Here is a 17360-nt window from a genome sequence, read left to right as displayed (position 1 = left end):
GAATTATTTTACAAAAAAGTTTTCAGTTTGAGAATTGTACATAAAATTAATAATACTTTATAATGTATTTTATGTAAAATTTGTTAACAGCCAGTCCAAATTTGAGTATTGGATTTATACGGAGAAGCCCATGGTGTTTTGTCCCTGTTTTGATTTAACTTTTTCATTGTATTGCTCAATTAGTTATTAATTGTTATTAGTATATTTATCGTTCTATATATTTTTATTTTGGAATGTTATTGAACTTTAAAAATATCTATAACAATATATAAAGAATAACAATATATAAAGAGAATTCTCCATTTTGTGTTTATGTTTCAAAATATTAATTTTACCTTTTAAATATAATAATTTATTAAATTTTTAAATTTTGACTATTACTTTTATAAATTTTTTATAAAATTGGTTATTTTTATTTTTTTTTCTTTTTATTTATTTATCAATGATTGTTCATTTTATTTTTAATAAATATAATTTTAGTTTATATATTAATTTAATAATATTATAATATTATAATATCACGTATATTTAAAAAATATACATACGCGAAAGCGTCTATATTCACGCTAGTTATTTATAAAAGAAAAGGCACATATGAAATTGAAATGAGAATATCCTTTTTGAAAATATCCTCATTTTAAAAATAATTATTTTGATAATTATTTTTATTTTAATTTTAAAACATTCACACTTTAAAATTTTGATCGTGGAAAGTTATTTTTTTAATAGATTTTTTTAGATATAGTAAAATATCATTAGATATGTTAATCACAATATTTAGGTTCATTTATTTGTATTTTTCTATTTATAAATATAATTTTATGTGTTCAACAATACTTCATTTGTTTCTCTTATTCTAGCAACATTCTTTTTCCTATTTTTTAATTTTAAAAAAATAGAAATTTTATTCATAGAATTTGTTAGATATAAGATAATATTAGATAATCTTACTTACAATATCAAATTTTAAATATAACGGATATAGAATCATTTCTTGTATTATGTTATTTGTAAATGTATAATTTTACGCGCTCCTCACACTTTCTTTGTTTTTCTTTTTATTTTAACAGGATTGTTTTTTTCTTCTATTTTTTAATTGAAAATTTGAAAAAAATAAAAAATAATCAAATTAAATAAAATTGATGAAAATTAAAATATGATTGAAAAAAAGAAACCATTAAAATTGAATTGATACAACTAAAAAGAAGATAAAACATGTATTTTAACCTATATTTTAAGAGTGTTTAGTTCGAAGAAGTACTAGTGAAATGGTTGAGTGCTCTACATACATTAGCACAGTCCAATTCTGTGTGCCTGAATTTGAAAAGTTTGACAATTACATCAAAGTTCCCGTGGTGGAGCTTCTGTCTACACTGAGGTGGGACCCTACCCATTTAATTTTATTGCTTAAAATAAAATTAAAATAATCGACAATAAAATATAATTCAAACAGAGAACATATATTTTATAATATTTAAAATTATCAAGATCAAGAAGTTTCTTGTAGAACTTTTCTTCCATTTTTATTTCATAATTAATTTTCACTTATTAATAACATTATTTTATCGTTCCCTTAAAATATTTATTAAAAGTTGTCAAAAAACGTGTGCACGTTGATGATGCATTAACTTAATATAGAAAATAAGTTGGAATTAATAATCCATGCCCTTAAAAATCAATTCTCATTGTACGTCACGCAACTAACTACTCACATTTATCCCATATTGTCTTTATAGCACACTGCCAACAGATTGAAGTTAAGTTTTATCTGTCACTGTCTCATTCACCTTTTTAAGGTATTTCATATTTTTTAAAACCAAATATTTAATATATTTTGAAATTTTATTCTTGATAAGATGTTTATGTACATTAGTACGTTGATTTTTTAACCTATTTTTAAAAGATTTTAACTTGTTGTCTTACAATTTATTTACAATAAGAATCGATATACTTTCATCATAATAATTCATGATGTAGACAAAGAAAGATATTTAATACATATTATTTTTTATTGTAACTCTTATTTTAATCTAATAGAAACGTGAAAGATACCATGACTTAAACTGATTTTTTAATTTTTTATATGTTTTAAAATATTGGATACTAGAACAACTAAGATCTAAATTGACATTTAACTAATCTTTTATTATATATATATATATATATATATATATATATATATATATATATATTTTAAAGATGAACATGCTATTATTAATTTACTACGTATTTTTTAAAGAAAAATTAATTATTACTTTCTTTTATTCAACCAATTCATTACTTTTCTTATTTTTTTTAATACACCAGATTCGTAGTACATATTTCCTTACCTAATGGATCACATTTGTATTTTTTTTATACTTTTGTGAAAAGATAAATTTGTAAATATAGGGATTACATCATATAATATCATTTTGATAGTAATGTATCTAAAATTTTAGATAAATTAAATGTTTACAGGTAATTAATCTTATATATATGACCTTTTTTGGGGGGAAGTTTCATACTTTGAAATAAATTTGATAAATTAAATATAAATAATTTATAAATCATGCAAAATCTTGTATACACGATCTACGGATCTCAATAATTAAACTAACAATGAGTCAAATAAATGAAGTCAACTTAAAAAAAAAGTTATTTTGCAATAAATCTATCCGTCCCTCCCCTCTCTATCTCTCTATATATATAATCACCTATTTAATCAAAATTCTCTCTCTATATATATAATCACCTATTTAATCAAAATTAAGTTATTTTAAATCAAATATACTTAGCACAAAAGTCAAATATATATAATCATACATTTAATAAATCAACTTATTTTAAAATTAAGTTTTTTATTTTTTTGTGTACTCTCTTTGATAATGTTTTTTAAAATGCAAAAATATTAAACCAAGCACAATAAAGAAAAAAAAAACTCAAGGCCATAACCTCCCCTCTCCGCTGTGACTATTCGGTGAGATCCCAAAATCATGGCCAAACATTTATAGCCACATACACTATTCCAAGTTAAAGTAACATTATTTAATTAAAGAAAAAGTAGACACATTATATTTAATTATATAATATTGAAAAATAATATCATGACTCTATTTTTTTACCTCTATTCTTTGTTTTGTCATTATTTATTTCCTGAGGTTATTTAATATAAATTATTAATTTTTAAAAAAATAATATATTAATTAATAACTCACACTAAATTACATAAATAATAAAAATCAAGAATATAAATTATAATATCATTTTTCTATAATATTTTATGTGTTTGATACCTCTCAATTCGATAATCAATGACATTTAAAAGCACAAGATTGAGTTAGATACGATAATAAAGCTTCCAAGCAAAAAAAAAGTTAGGTAATAGATAGATTAATAACAGTATGGGACAAGACTGAAATGGACTACACAATCAATCCATTTAAACATCAAAAACGAAGAAAAAAATAATAATTATAATTTATTATAAGACTTTTTAATTAATCTTTTATAAGCTTATTATATTACATCATTTTTTAAATTTTATTGTAACTTCTGCTTTAGTAAAAGAGTACTATAATCATGTTTTATATAGTAGTTTATATTTTTAATCTAATTTTATAATTCATAATCTTATTCAATACATGATTTTAAATTTTATGTAAGATGCGATACTCCAATAAAAAAAATGTTCATGAACATTTTTATTATAAGATTCATATTCAATTTAACACATCTTCATTAAATTATATCGACGTGTTGTACAATTTAAACCCCTGAGTTTTAAATAAAACTTGATTCACAAGAAAAAAAAAATCTAATGGAATAATTCTTACAGTAAAATGATTATACAATACCTTTCGTCTTAAACTTAAAATCGTAAGTATTAATTATGAAATAATGATAGCCATAATAATGAACTACTTTTTATAAAATTAGTTATTAATCACATTTTTAACATAATACTTTTCTCCAGTTTTTTTTTAATATTTTGCTAAATACTATATTAAATAGTTTTGCTAAACTTCGGAAAACTATCCAAAGAAGATTGGTTGAGAAAGGTGTTTGTCAAACATCAACTTCACACCAAATTCATAAAAACTTTACACCAAATTCATAAAAGCCTTAAAAATTATATATATTTTTAATTTCTTTTTATTTTAATATCAGTTGTGTTTCCTCTATTTTTATATCAATCCATGCTCAAATTCTGACTAATATCGAATAAATATAAAGTCGGAAAATATATACATGGAGATGAATCCAACATAAGGATATTTTAAGGTTCGTTTTTCGTATATATTTTATATTGTTTTATCCATATTTTTACGATCCCAAATGCGTGATCCTTGTTCAAAACCATTTCTTTTTATTTGTATCCAAATTTTTTATCAATATAAAAATCTCCAACATAAAAAATTTTAATTTTTTTTTCAAAACAGTAGAATAACTGGTAAATGTTTTGATGAAAAATCAAGAATATCTAACCATTTTTTTCCCATTAAAAACCTCTAGAACATATACATTGAATTTTGTCTATCATAAAAATCTTAAAAAGTTAACTAAATTATTCTTTAATGATCGGTTATATGGAGTTGATGGAAGAAAATAGTTTGGTTTTATACTAATAATTTTGTTTCAATATTTAAGAATTTTGATCGCTTTGATTTCTATTTATATTTTTTCTTCTTTTTATAAAATAATTTTTATTAAATTAACGTTATCATTATTTGAAATTGTAAAAATATAATATATCAGAATTTAAGTTTGTTTAGATCAAAATTAAAATTATTGTATTAATTAAAAATAGATGTTTAATAGGTGTCACTGTGACCGGAGCGTCATGCGATTACATTAGAATAAGAAAATATACGGTGGTTAAGATTGTTTATTGCATACGACGTAGTTTCATAGGAGAAAATGAAAAATAGTAAAACATGACGTTAAAGAATGAATGGATGTGACTGAAATCAAACCCGTGCTCCCACATTTTTCTTGCTGCGTCTGTGAGAGAGACAGAGGAAGGAAAATAATGGCAATAATAAAAGTTGTGGAATGCTTTGTGATTGTTTCGAGGTTCTGCAACTGAGGTCGAAGACGTGTTGTGTTGTGTTGTGATGGGTCTGAAGGAAAGTTCCGACACAACATGTCACCAAGTTGTTACACATTTATTTATCGAATGAAACTTTAATTCAAAATACAGGTGAAAACCTCATGTACCGCGTGTGGGCATGCACAATCTAGTGTCATCTCATAACCTAACTTCACTTTATTACCTCACTCTCCAATTCAGTTACACAAATTCCTTCTTTTTTTTAATGAAGATATTTAATCAGAAATTATTTTTTTCCCCAAATTTTACTTATTTTAATTTTATTCTAACTACTAGTATGATTAATATAACTTTATTGTAAAAAGTTTAAAGTCGTGTTATATAATTTTTTCATATTAAAGTCCTGATATATAAATATGAGTTATTCATATATGAATTTTTTAAAATTTATCATATATATATATATATATATATATATATATATATTAAATTACACCGTATTAACGAAGAAACGTGTCTTAGTTCCCTAAGACTAAGAGCAGGTGAATTTCTTGTGACATTACGATATCTTTGGACTGTATTGTGTAAGGCTTCATCAATAACGATGTTATGTTTCTTGTTAAGTATTTTGAATAAAACAACTTAATTCTTTCTTATTCTTAATTAGGAAGGAAGATAAAAAAAAGAAAAACTCATTTTACTGTGAAAGTCTTTAATGGCGTCGGTTATTATTTGTTTACATTCTTTATTTTCTTTTAATAAAAATTTTGTTGTTAGGAGTCAGGTTCTTAGAACTAACTAATCCATGTTTTTGTTATTATATTATTAATTCGTATTTTGTTTATTAGATTAAAATTAATTAAATATAAATAATTTTATACAAAATGTTTAAAACTAATATATTATTAATTCATGTTTTTTATATTAATAATAAATTTGGTTATATAATTTTGGTTTTTTTTTTAATTTTGATCATCAAATTTATTAATTATATAAATGTTATACTAAATTTTATTTATTAAAATTTAGTGATGAAATGAATTATTAATATATAATAATATAATATGTTGAAAAGTCATTTTTATTAAAAATATCAGTATAATATTTGTCCAAATAATAAATTTGATCTGAATTTAAATAAAAATAATATTGTTCTTTCCTAAAAAGATTAAACTAAATTAAATCAAATATATATATATATATATATATATATATATATATATATATATAAAATTAAATTCAAATCAAAACAAAAATATCTGATATTGATACTTGATAGTGTTTTCCAAGTGACACTTATAGTTTAACATGTCACACTAAATCTGATACATGACAATAATAATTTTTGTAAAATAAATAATTAATAAAATAATAAATAAAATTTAAAATATTATATATTAACACGTGACACAGGTTATTTATACAATTAATATTTAAAAAGAAAAAGATATAATTGACGTATTTTTCAAAAAAAAGTTAAGATATAATTAATTTGTTTTAAAAGCGTAGTAAATATTAATATTAATATGTTAGTACAACTAGAAAAGTGAGATACTTTTAGCATCACTCTAACATTTATTGATGATACTGTCAACATTGCCCCAAATACATACATATAATTTTCTAAAAGTAATTATAAAATAAGAAAATAGAAAGATAGAGTTAATGGATTGTTTTATAAAAGTGAAAATAAAACTTGTAATTATTTTTTCCATAATGTTGACTAATATTAGTTTGAAAATATAGTTTCCAGAAATTGAAACACTGCCTTATGAGGAAAAGAAGGAGGCATATATATAAAGAAAAGTAGGGAAGTCAATTAATGCAAAAATTTGGTTCAGGATTTGTTGACCAGCTCAAACCTAATTTTGTGAAGTCTATTAGAAAGCAGAGTAACGCCAACGCAATAGAGGCAGAGCTATCCACCTTCTCTACCACCACACCACTACTTTTCTCTTAGTCCAAGTCAAACAAAATTTCATCCAACTTTCATACAAAATCTCTTTCCATTTGTTACTCTCTTCTGCTCTCTCTCCATTTTCCCTTCCAATTTCAAACACTTCAGTTTCGGATTCACCGTGATTCTTCGGAGGAATTGCCACAGTGATGGCACAGAAGAGTTACATCGTTGAGGTCGAGAAAGCGAAGGAGGCGAGTGAAGGAAGGCCATCCAGAGGACCCGTGTACCGTAGCCTCTTCGCCAAGGATGGATTCCCTGCTCCTATCGAAGGCCTCGATTGCTGCTGGGACGTTTTCCGGTGAGCTTGTCACTTTAATTTCACTACTCTTCGTTTTCTTCGTCGATTTTTGATGCATAAATGTCAGATCAGTAAGCTCCTACTTACTTTCGTGGATATATGATCTGGAATTGCTGTGTGAGACTTTACCGGAAAGCTTATGGTGTTCGAAGTAATGATCGTTGCTTTTTACGTTCACAGTCGGAAGATGTATTTTCTCTAATTACGTACAAATCGGATAGTTTATTTGAATCTCTTGAATTAGTATACCAACTTGCCATGCAGAGCTCTCTGATCTGTATCAGAGTTAGGCAGGAGCTATCTATTTGGGGCAGTGGAAGTACATATTTCGGTTTCACCACTTTTTTGCAACAATGAATTAAATGTTGTTGGACTTTCGTGTGCATGAAGAGAACCTAAGTATGCAGTTTAATTTTACTTGATTTAGTAGCTATCTATTTGGAAAGTGAAAGTATTAATTCCGTGTACCAGAGCCTGCATTGTCGGTACCTTTTTTTTTTTTTTTTTCTTTTTATTTTCAAAATTTTAATAAATGTTGGCGAGCTTTTCATGTGCGTGAAGACGACTTGAACGTTCCGTTTAATTTTTTTACCTGGTTTAGGACTTGGTCCACGACATGTGTTGATCCAGATCAATGTTAGGTTCAACGGAACTTATGGCTTGTATTGATAAAATATTAGTCAATTCAGTTCTGAGTGTGTTGTACTGTTACAGATTGTCTGTTGAGAAATACCCAACTAGTCCAATGCTTGGTCGCCGGGAAATTGTGGATGGGAAGGTGATGTTTTGACTACCGATTGAGTTCTGTGTTCTGGAATTTTTATTGACATTGGTTGACCATTTTTCGCTTTTAACTGACTTGAATTCCCTTTTCGTGACTGTATAGGCAGGTAAGTACAAGTGGTTAACATACAAAGAAGTATATGACCAGGTGATTAAAGTTGGGAATTCCATCCGTAGCTGTGGTTATGGAGAAGTAAGTCAGCCGTGTCTTTCTTACCGAAAAATGAAAGATTTTCCCCACATTTTTCAGTAGTATTACTACGCTATCCCAAATTCTTGGATTCAAAGTGCATGTTGGGTTGTTCACTTGTTCGTTATTTACAAACAAGATTAATGTGCAATTAACATGGTTTCATACCTTTGACATATTTCAAATGCCGCATGTTCTTGATAATAAAGTTGTCAGACTTTCTAGTTAACTCTTAACCTCTTAAGAGTTTACAGTCCTTGGTAAAGAAAACGAATTTACTCTCAATGTCAGAGTAAACTCAGACGAACTCTTTAAAATCTCAGGTCAACTGAGTATGGAACTAATGTAGTTTTTGCCATTCATTGACAGCACTAACAATATTTTATTAGGGATAAAACTATTTGAAGAAATTGTTCCTCTTTTAAATGTTTTTTCACTTTAAGAACTTATGCTTTTATGAATTTCTGTTAGATTTGACCATTTATTCAAGTTTAATCGTATCTAAAACTAGTATAATATCATACTTTATTGTTGTGTTTTGCTACTTTTCTTTATCATTAAGTTGAAATAGTGAATTATTGTTGTATAAAAAGTATTACGTTATGCATTTATGTCATCAACAGATTTCTTTTAATCCTCTTTTTCCTTAGGTAACTCTTAGTTTATGAAGACTCTCAAATTTGACAACCTTGCTTTATAATTTTGGTATTTGTACGAGCATGGACCGTGTTGGATATCTTATATGATTAGTTATAACAGAAATAGGGTATTTGTTGGACAACAAAAACCCAAATTATAATATGTTGGGTCTATCGGGTCACTTGTTATTTGGTGATTATCAAACCACTCAAAGATGTTCACTCATGTTAACTTTATGCTCAAGACTCGTGTTAACTTTATGCTGAAGATGTTCAATCATCAACGCTATGGGTGTTTGTTGGAGATAGTTTTTTGTCTAGTAGGGATACAATGAAAATAGTTTTAACTCCAGCTTATTCTATGGACTAATTTTTGATATTCATTTTGGTCAAAACCCAAAATTTAAGAATCTCAGTATTGATTCAAAAACTTGGTTTCATGAGTTGAAGTGCTTAGCATATGACAGATTTCCCTTTTGCACATAAGTTTGCATATTGGATCGTTGTTTATACATGTTTTGATATTTTATTTTTTTGCATATGATATGATAATATTTATATTTTCTAGCATTTTGTTCTTTTGAGCTTAATTCATATATTACTGGTTTTGCAGGGTGTAAAATGTGGTATTTATGGTGCCAATTCAGCAGAATGGATTATGAGCATGGAGGTAAATTTTATTTTGAATTCCCTTCCCTTCTGTTACCCTATATGTGGGAGTTTTCTGCAGTATTCATGTGTTGACATTTGCTTGTATTTTGTACTGAGTATTTATTATTATTTCTAAATCTACTTTGTTGTTTACTCGGTGGTGAGTTTTTCAGCCCTCATTAAGTTGAAAGGAGAATAAGATATTTCTGGAATGAAGCTTCGTTTCCTATAATGAATATCTATTCTCTGCAGAGAGTTCCAATTCTTTACTTATATCTCTATGCTTATATTGTGCCAATTATGGGTATCCCTGGTTCATTCACCCAATGGTTTTTGACATATTGGCAAAAAATCGCAGGCCTGCAATGCTCATGGACTCTATTGTGTACCTTTATATGATACCTTGGGTATGTCACCGCTTCGTTATCTTGTTTCTACTCCATGTTGACGCTTATACTCAAATGCAATTAAAATTTGCTTTTGTCATCTATAATTGTACAAAGAGTTGCTACTATCTAGGAACTGTAATCTCAAAAGCTTTGATGTTGTGTGAAAAGTTGCAACTTTGGTGGTCATGTAGCATTTTTTTCTGTAACTTTTTCCAACAAATAAAAACTTTCCTAATTTATGAACTTTTTAGAAACTTATGTACAATATTACATCTTAAAAAGTTATATAAGTTCTAAATGCAAACATTTATCAAAACCTTTTGTGTCTATTTTTTTTTATTATATTTTGTAATTTTTCTGAACAAATAAATTCATTAATCTATACCTTTTGAAATCTCACCTAGTTTATGAATAAATTCCTTTTGAAAAATGATGCAAGTAAAGAACTTTCACTGAAACTCGTCCCTTAACTAAATTCTTATAACTTTTCTATCAAAAGAAAGTATTTTCATAAAAATTTACTGCAATTCGGCAAATTAAAATAGTGCATAAACAATATCCAATTTTACAAAAACAATATCCCATTTTACAGTTATTTGTTTTTCAATTTCTAAACTTGTAATTATCATTTGCTTTGACATTCTCCTCGGAATGAAATAGGTGCTGGAGCTGTAGAATTTATTATAAGCCACGCAGAGGTCTCAATTGCATTTGCGGAAGAAAAGAAGATACCCGAGGTTCTTCTATTGAAATCCTTTGTTTTAAATTAGTTTAACTTTTAGGAAAGATTAGAGAGTTTTGTACAATCTTATCATGCAAGCAGTCAATCTGACCCATATATTTGTTTTGAAAATTTTAGCTACTGAAGACATTTCCAAATGCAACAAAGTATCTCAAGAGTAAGTTTTTGTTGATTCTCTCCTTTATTTACTAAAGTGCTTATGCTTTAGGAAGAATCATTTCACTTTTACATCTTTGTTACAGCTATTGTAAGCTTCGGAAAGGTTACACCTGAACAAAGGCAAGAAGTTGAGAAGTTTGGGTTGGTAATATATTCGTGGGATGAATTTTTACAAGTGGTGGGTTATTCATTTCGTACACTATTACTCTTTCTTTTCTGAAAGTTTTAACATAGAAATAAAAGCATTCCTTCCACAATTACATTTGTAATTACTACACAGAGAAAAAATTGTATCACAAGCTTTATCCACCTACAGTTGGCATAATACTTATATAAAACAATTAATGAATATAACTTTTTGTGCACTGGAAATGAAAAAACAAGGATGATATTGTAAATGGAAATTTGGGGAGCATTTGACTGGGCCAATTTATGTAGTTACAAATACATCCAAATTTATTTTTCTGGTTAATTTCAGTCACTCCTGTAGGAAGTAATCATATCTTTCACCTCTTTGGTATTTTGTGGTTCCTGTTCCTAATTCAATTTTTAATATATGCCACAGGGTCAAGATCAGAGTTATGATCTTCCAATTAAGAAAAGGAGTGACATCTGTACAATAATGTATACTAGTGGAACTACTGGTGACCCCAAGGGAGTGTTGATATCAAATGAGAGTATTATTACTCTCTTAGCTGGTGTTAAGCGACTGTTGGAGAGTGTCAATGAACAAGTATGTTGTTTTCTTTCACAACTCCTGCACTATACTCGGAGATACATGAATATGCAATTTCATTTTACGTTTTAGGATACTGAATGCATAGCTATCCTTTCTTTGACTCTCATAGTCTCCCTCCTCTTGCCTTCTTTGCAGTTGAGTGAGAAGGATGTATACATATCATACCTGCCTCTTGCACATATCTTTGATAGGGTCATTGAGGAAACATTCATATGGCATGGTGCTTCAATAGGTTTTTGGCGTGGGGTGAGTATATGTAGTATATCTGTCATTACAGAATGGAGATTTAATATCATAATTGAACTCTGGATTTGGAATATGACCATCATTTACACAATTACTTTAGGATGTCAAATTGCTAATTGAAGATATTGGGGAACTAAAACCAACTGTTTTCTGTGCTGTTCCCCGTGTGCTCGATAGAGTGTACTCAGGTAAACTCTTGAAAATTCTTGTGATTGCTGACATGTTTGATGATCTTCCCATGATCATACAGTGTTGATGGTCAAACTTTTATTTCCGTAGAGAAAGCTACTCTACAATTTTTTAATATAGGAGTAGCATTTTTCTTGCTTTTCTTTTACATTTTTCTTCCCACCCCTCCCAACATGGAGAAAATTGGATTATGACTCTTAACCCCGATCTGGAACACAGGTTTGACACAGAAGATTGCTTCTGGGGGCTTCTTGAAGAAGACATTATTCAACTGTGCTTATTCATAGTAAGTGCTGTTTTTGTAAATAAATACTTGAGTCTGCGTGACATCGTGAACATGCAAAAAACTGTCGTGGATTCTCTGTATGATTGTTATGGCACTAAGATTGTTCATGATTGATTTCGCTTACAAATTCATGTTAGATTAATATTCGTTTTTACTATGTATGTGTTTAAATCTCTTTTGGTCTCTTAGTGGACACTTCAATATTTTATTTATTTATTTTTTATAATCAGTTCTGCTATACTCTGACAATGCAAATTCCGAAATTTGATTTCAGCAAGCTGAATAACATGAAGAAAGGGTTTACACATGGAGAGGCATCCCCTATTTGTGATAAAATTGTATTTGATAAGGTAGTGAAATTTATAAATCTAAACTTTCCGGCCACTCAGTATTACTGGATCTTTATTCCTAATCATGGCTTTGCTACATGATCAGGTAAAACAGGGTTTAGGAGGTAGAGTTCGTCTTATTTTGTCTGGAGCAGCACCTTTATCTGCACATGTGGAAGGTTACTTACGGGTGGTGACTTGTTGTCATGTCCTACAAGGATATGGTGTGTTCCTTTTAAATATGAAAATCAAACTTATACCATGCTATCACTTCTCAAGAAAAATGTCATTAATTTGATTTCCATGTGATGGTGACACAAAAGCATATGCTCTTAGTTGAAATTGATTTTTTATCAGAAGATAGTAGTATTTTATTTTTATCCGAGGATTACATATGTTAATAATATTTTAAGGAGTGTTTGTCACAGTTCAAAATAACACTAGGTAGAATGGAACCAGTTTTATACTTGTTCCCTTGTTGTAATCAAGTAAAATTTGAGAAAGCAGATAGCATTTGATAGCGTAGTAATGGGAGTTGAAAAGAAAATCAATTAACTGTATATTTTTAAAGGAAGAGTTTCTTATTTTACTTCTTTACCCTTTAGTTCATTTGATCTTGAACTTGTAAATGTTGAAAGATTTACTTCAAGTGAATTTCAATTACGTAAAAATTTTGTACTACTTTCAATTCAGAACATTTATAGCCATTTTATATTTGTCAAATAGCTATTAAAGTTGCATATTTGAATACGTTTACTACTGTGCTTATTTACTCGGTGGTCCTGTTAAAATACGAACAGGCCTGACTGAAACCTGTGCGGGAACCTTTGTCTCATTACCAAATGAAATGGAAATGCTTGGAACAGTGGGCCCTCCAGTACCAAATGTTGATGTTTGCCTGGAATCTGTTCCTGAAATGGGATATGATGCCCTAGCAAGCACACCAAGGGGAGAGATTTGTGTAAAGGGTAAAACCTTGTTTTCAGGTTACTACAAACGTGAAGATCTCACCAAAGAGGTTCTGATCGATGAATGGTTCCATACAGGTTATTTATTATGTTTTCCAAAATTGAGGTTTATAGATAATTTCTTATATTAGCTATGAGGCTACAAATTTTCTTTTATTCACAAATGATACCTTCAACAGGGGATATTGGAGAGTGGCAACCTAATGGAAGCATGAAAATTATTGATAGGAAAAAGAATATATTCAAACTTTCACAAGGAGAATATGTTGCTGTCGAAAACCTGGAGAACATTTATGGTCAAGTTTCCTGTATCGAATCTGTAAGTCCTGAGAACCCTATTCCTTCCAATGGTTTTTCTGTCCTTATTTGTAGCGAATTTATTGCTTATATCCAGTTGGAAAAATATGTAGAAGAGTAGGAAATGTTACTCATACTGCTAGAGCTGATAACCTCAGTTGTTGATGATAGAATTACAAAACTTTGGGACCAATCATGGCCTACTAACCCTCTTGCTCAGGTTGATATTTTTTATCATGACGTTTAAACTAAATAGGCTTGGATATTTTTCTTTCATCGCTAGACACATTCAAATTGTAGCTTATTGTTAGAAATATTTCTTTTTAACAGTATATAAATTTTCACATCAGCAAGTACCCTTGTATGTTGACCTGGTATTGGTGCATGTTGATGTATATTAGTGTGCACTGTAGTTCAGTGTGATATTTTTCTAAAGAGGTAAGACAACTACTGGAGCATGTATCTGTGCTACTATTTGTTCAAACATCTGGACATACAAATGAATAATGATGTCAAAAGGTTTAGTCCAGTGCAAAAAAGAAACAAGGTTCTAAATTATCTTTTTCATTGAATGAGGTGAAAATGTTCTATTCCATGAAGATATAAACCTTTTTCTCCTCTATTTCAGATATGGGTTTATGGAAACAGTTTTGAAGCCTTCCTTGTTGCTGTTGTTAATCCCAGAAAGGAAGCACTTGAACAATGGGCACAAGAAAATGCTATATCCAAGGACTTCAATTCTCTCTGTGAAGATGCTAGAGCAAAAAGTTACATACTTGAAGAGCTCTCAAAGATCGCAAAGGAAAAAAAGGTATTTTTATTTTTATTTTTTATTTCGCTTTTCTTATCATCATATTTTGTATTTGGAGTATTTGTGTGTATGATAAAATTTCACATCAATCTAAAGTTGTTTAATAACTATTTTTGGGTAGTAATAATATTTAACATGAAATATTTTGTTTGGTCTTGCACTTGTTTTAAATGATCTTGTCTCATGTGTAAACATGTTTCTACAAGTACATGTATTGATGTACTGAAGTTTTGTGGGATGATGAAATATATTTGGCAGTTGAAAGGTTTCGAGTTTATAAAAGGAGTTCATCTTGACCCGATTCCATTTGACATGGAACGTGACCTTATCACTCCAACATATAAGAAGAAGAGGCCACAGTTGCTTAAATTTTATCAGGTACAAGTTGTCAAATTCTCAGGATTTCATTTCACTTCATATTGAATAGTCTTAAAGTGGAACAGCCTTCATAAATTGAAGGTTATTCCCCCACCACCCCCCTCCTCCTCTTCCTTTCTTTACTCATAACCGAACAACAAATAGAAAAGGTTGAGAAATCTCAATCAATTCCTATTTTGTTGGCTGTATGGGCTATTAGTCAGTGTGATCTAAGCAATATGGTCTTGTGGTTGTATAGTGTTTTTTCACCTGCCTGTGGAAACTCAAGTATAACTGTGTCGGGATGGATGTTACTTTGGCCTACTTACTAATACTTAAATGTCATAGTTTAAAATGTTATGTACACAATTTATGAGAAAATCTGTGTTGGAAGTCCCACATCGATTAATAATAAGACAATTTCATAATATATAAGTAAGGTGCAAACCTCACCTTATAAGCCGGTTTGTGGGGTTTGAGTTAGGCTTAAATCTCACCCTTTAACATATTAGAGTACTTAGAGTCTCGTGTGCAAACACCTCAACTTAATTTAAAGTATATATGTGTGGTTGCAAACCTCACCTTTCAAACCGATTTTGTGGGATTTTGTGGAACATTGATTAGATTATGTAATCGTGTGATACGACTAAGCTACACATGCAGGTTCTAGAAGTTAAAATATTCTTATCTAACTTGCAATTTATGTCCACACTCACATTGCTTCTACTCAGATGTTTACTCATGGTTATTGTGTACAAGCAAGCAGATGTGAAATCTGACAGCATACCGTAGCTGAATCCTACGGAATTTTGAGTGTGTTGTGCGTCTGTTTAAAGACACACAAACGCGTATTGGATACATGCATGCTGGTGTATCTGTGTAGGCCTTCTCTGGAAATGAATAGGTCATTTAAATTGAGTGCTTAGCATATAGTTAGTTGCTTGTGCTATCGCTGTTCTTTCAAATGTAGTTTTCTGGCACACCATCTCAGGGTTTCAGAGTCAACATTTTAACTTTATGAGGCTCTTTATGGGGGAGGGTGATAAAAGTACTGACAGCACCATTTTTATTTTGTGCGCAGAGTGCTATTGACAACATGTACAAGAGTGCAAAGTAAGTCGTGGCTCAGAGGGTGCTTTGGGAGTTTATGTCACGGAGAATTTATTTTCAGCAAGTTATTCTCTTCCTTCGATTGTTTCCCTTAGGTGACTGTATATACGATGAATATACGGATACCCCAATGGTATAAATGTATTTGTATTTATAATTTATAATTTCTTCACACCCATACATTTCTTTTTTTCTCTCTAGACGTGCACTTTTGAGTATTCACGGATCCTTTTACATATATGGTTATTCATTTACAAATGGCTGATAACACGCCATGCGTAGCTTTTGTTCAACTACTGACACGGAATTTAAAACTATTTTATGCAAATTATTGGCTTTATTAGACCATTACTCTGCAGCAGCACTTTCTTTATAGGAAAACACTGTTTGCAACTGTATTTCCTCTACACGTCGATACAATGACATTTAAATCAGTTTTTAATAAAATCTTATAAAATAAGTAAATAATTAAACGCTGTCAATATATTAAATAATAACTTTCATGATTATAAAAATCTGATTGATTTTGGAAAGTGTAATGTAATTCCTAAACCAAACGTCTTGTAAAATGAGACGATGCTTCTCGAGAAATCAATGAGTCTGGATATTTGTTTCTTGCACGCCCATGAAACTGTAGCTATGAATAAGTGGCACCTGCTGAAACAGCCACGTTAAGGTAATGCTAACTTCAATCTCCATCTTTTGATGCATCTTTTTCCAAAGCAATTCCCACTTTTTGTATCACATTCACTTCCCTAAAACCAGACAGACAACCGTCTTTCTGTCCATATTTTTCTTTTTCTTTTGCCCACAGTACACCCCTCCCTTCACTATTCACTTTACATGTCTTTATGCAATTAATCTATAATTTCTTTTGTCGCAAATTCCAATAAATGATTGTACATCGGCTGGTTCAAGGAACTGGCTAATTTCTAAAAAGAAATATTTCAGGTGTCAGATATTTTTCATACAAAGTATTTAAGAAAAAAATGAAAAATTAACATTAATTATGGAAACTCTTTAACATTAACTTCTTCAAAATTTACTTTAATTTTGTTGATGAAAAATATGTATTTATACTCTTTTACTGGTATTTGCTAATATTTGTACTTTAAAAGACAAATTTTAGTAGATAAATAAGATTAAGCTAAGTCATAAACAATTAATAATTATATTGTACTAATGT

General features: G+C 29.0%; 1 protein-coding gene across 1 annotated transcript; it reads left to right on the top strand.

The window, feature by feature from the left end:
* Positions 1-6868: 6868 nt before the first annotated feature.
* Positions 6869-16392, top strand: LOC114173082 (long chain acyl-CoA synthetase 4-like). The gene is made up of 19 exons (XM_028057302.1): positions 6869-7290; positions 8005-8068; positions 8177-8266; positions 9515-9571; positions 9911-9959; positions 10602-10678; positions 10801-10840; positions 10926-11020; positions 11408-11575; positions 11717-11827; positions 11928-12015; positions 12236-12302; positions 12577-12652; positions 12738-12855; positions 13432-13677; positions 13779-13918; positions 14525-14707; positions 14966-15085; positions 16146-16392. Exons 1-19 carry the CDS (start codon positions 7139-7141, stop codon positions 16179-16181), a joined length of 1977 nt encoding a protein of 658 aa, XP_027913103.1. The 5' UTR covers positions 6869-7138; the 3' UTR covers positions 16182-16392.
* The last annotated feature ends 968 nt before the right edge of the window (positions 16393-17360 follow it).

This window comes from Vigna unguiculata, chromosome 2 (genome assembly GCF_004118075.2).
Source record: "Vigna unguiculata cultivar IT97K-499-35 chromosome 2, ASM411807v1, whole genome shotgun sequence".
Lineage (NCBI taxonomy): Eukaryota > Viridiplantae > Streptophyta > Magnoliopsida > Fabales > Fabaceae > Vigna > Vigna unguiculata.
Note: the sequence above shows the minus strand (reverse complement) of the source record. Positions and strands in the feature narration are given on the sequence as shown.

What these genes read in the sequence shown, in the direction of transcription:
- LOC114173082 (XM_028057302.1), top strand. Translation starts at nt 7,139, where the DNA reads ATGGCACAGAAGAGTTACATCGTTGAGGTCGAGAAAGCGAAGGAGGCG. An exon ending in AAGAAAAGAAGATACCCGAG is followed by an intron (nt 10,679 to 10,800) that starts GTTCTTCTATTG and finishes TGAAAATTTTAG; the next exon opens with CTACTGAAGACATTTCCAAA. An exon ending in TGGAGAGTGTCAATGAACAA is followed by an intron (nt 11,576 to 11,716) that starts GTATGTTGTTTT and finishes CCTTCTTTGCAG; the next exon opens with TTGAGTGAGAAGGATGTATA.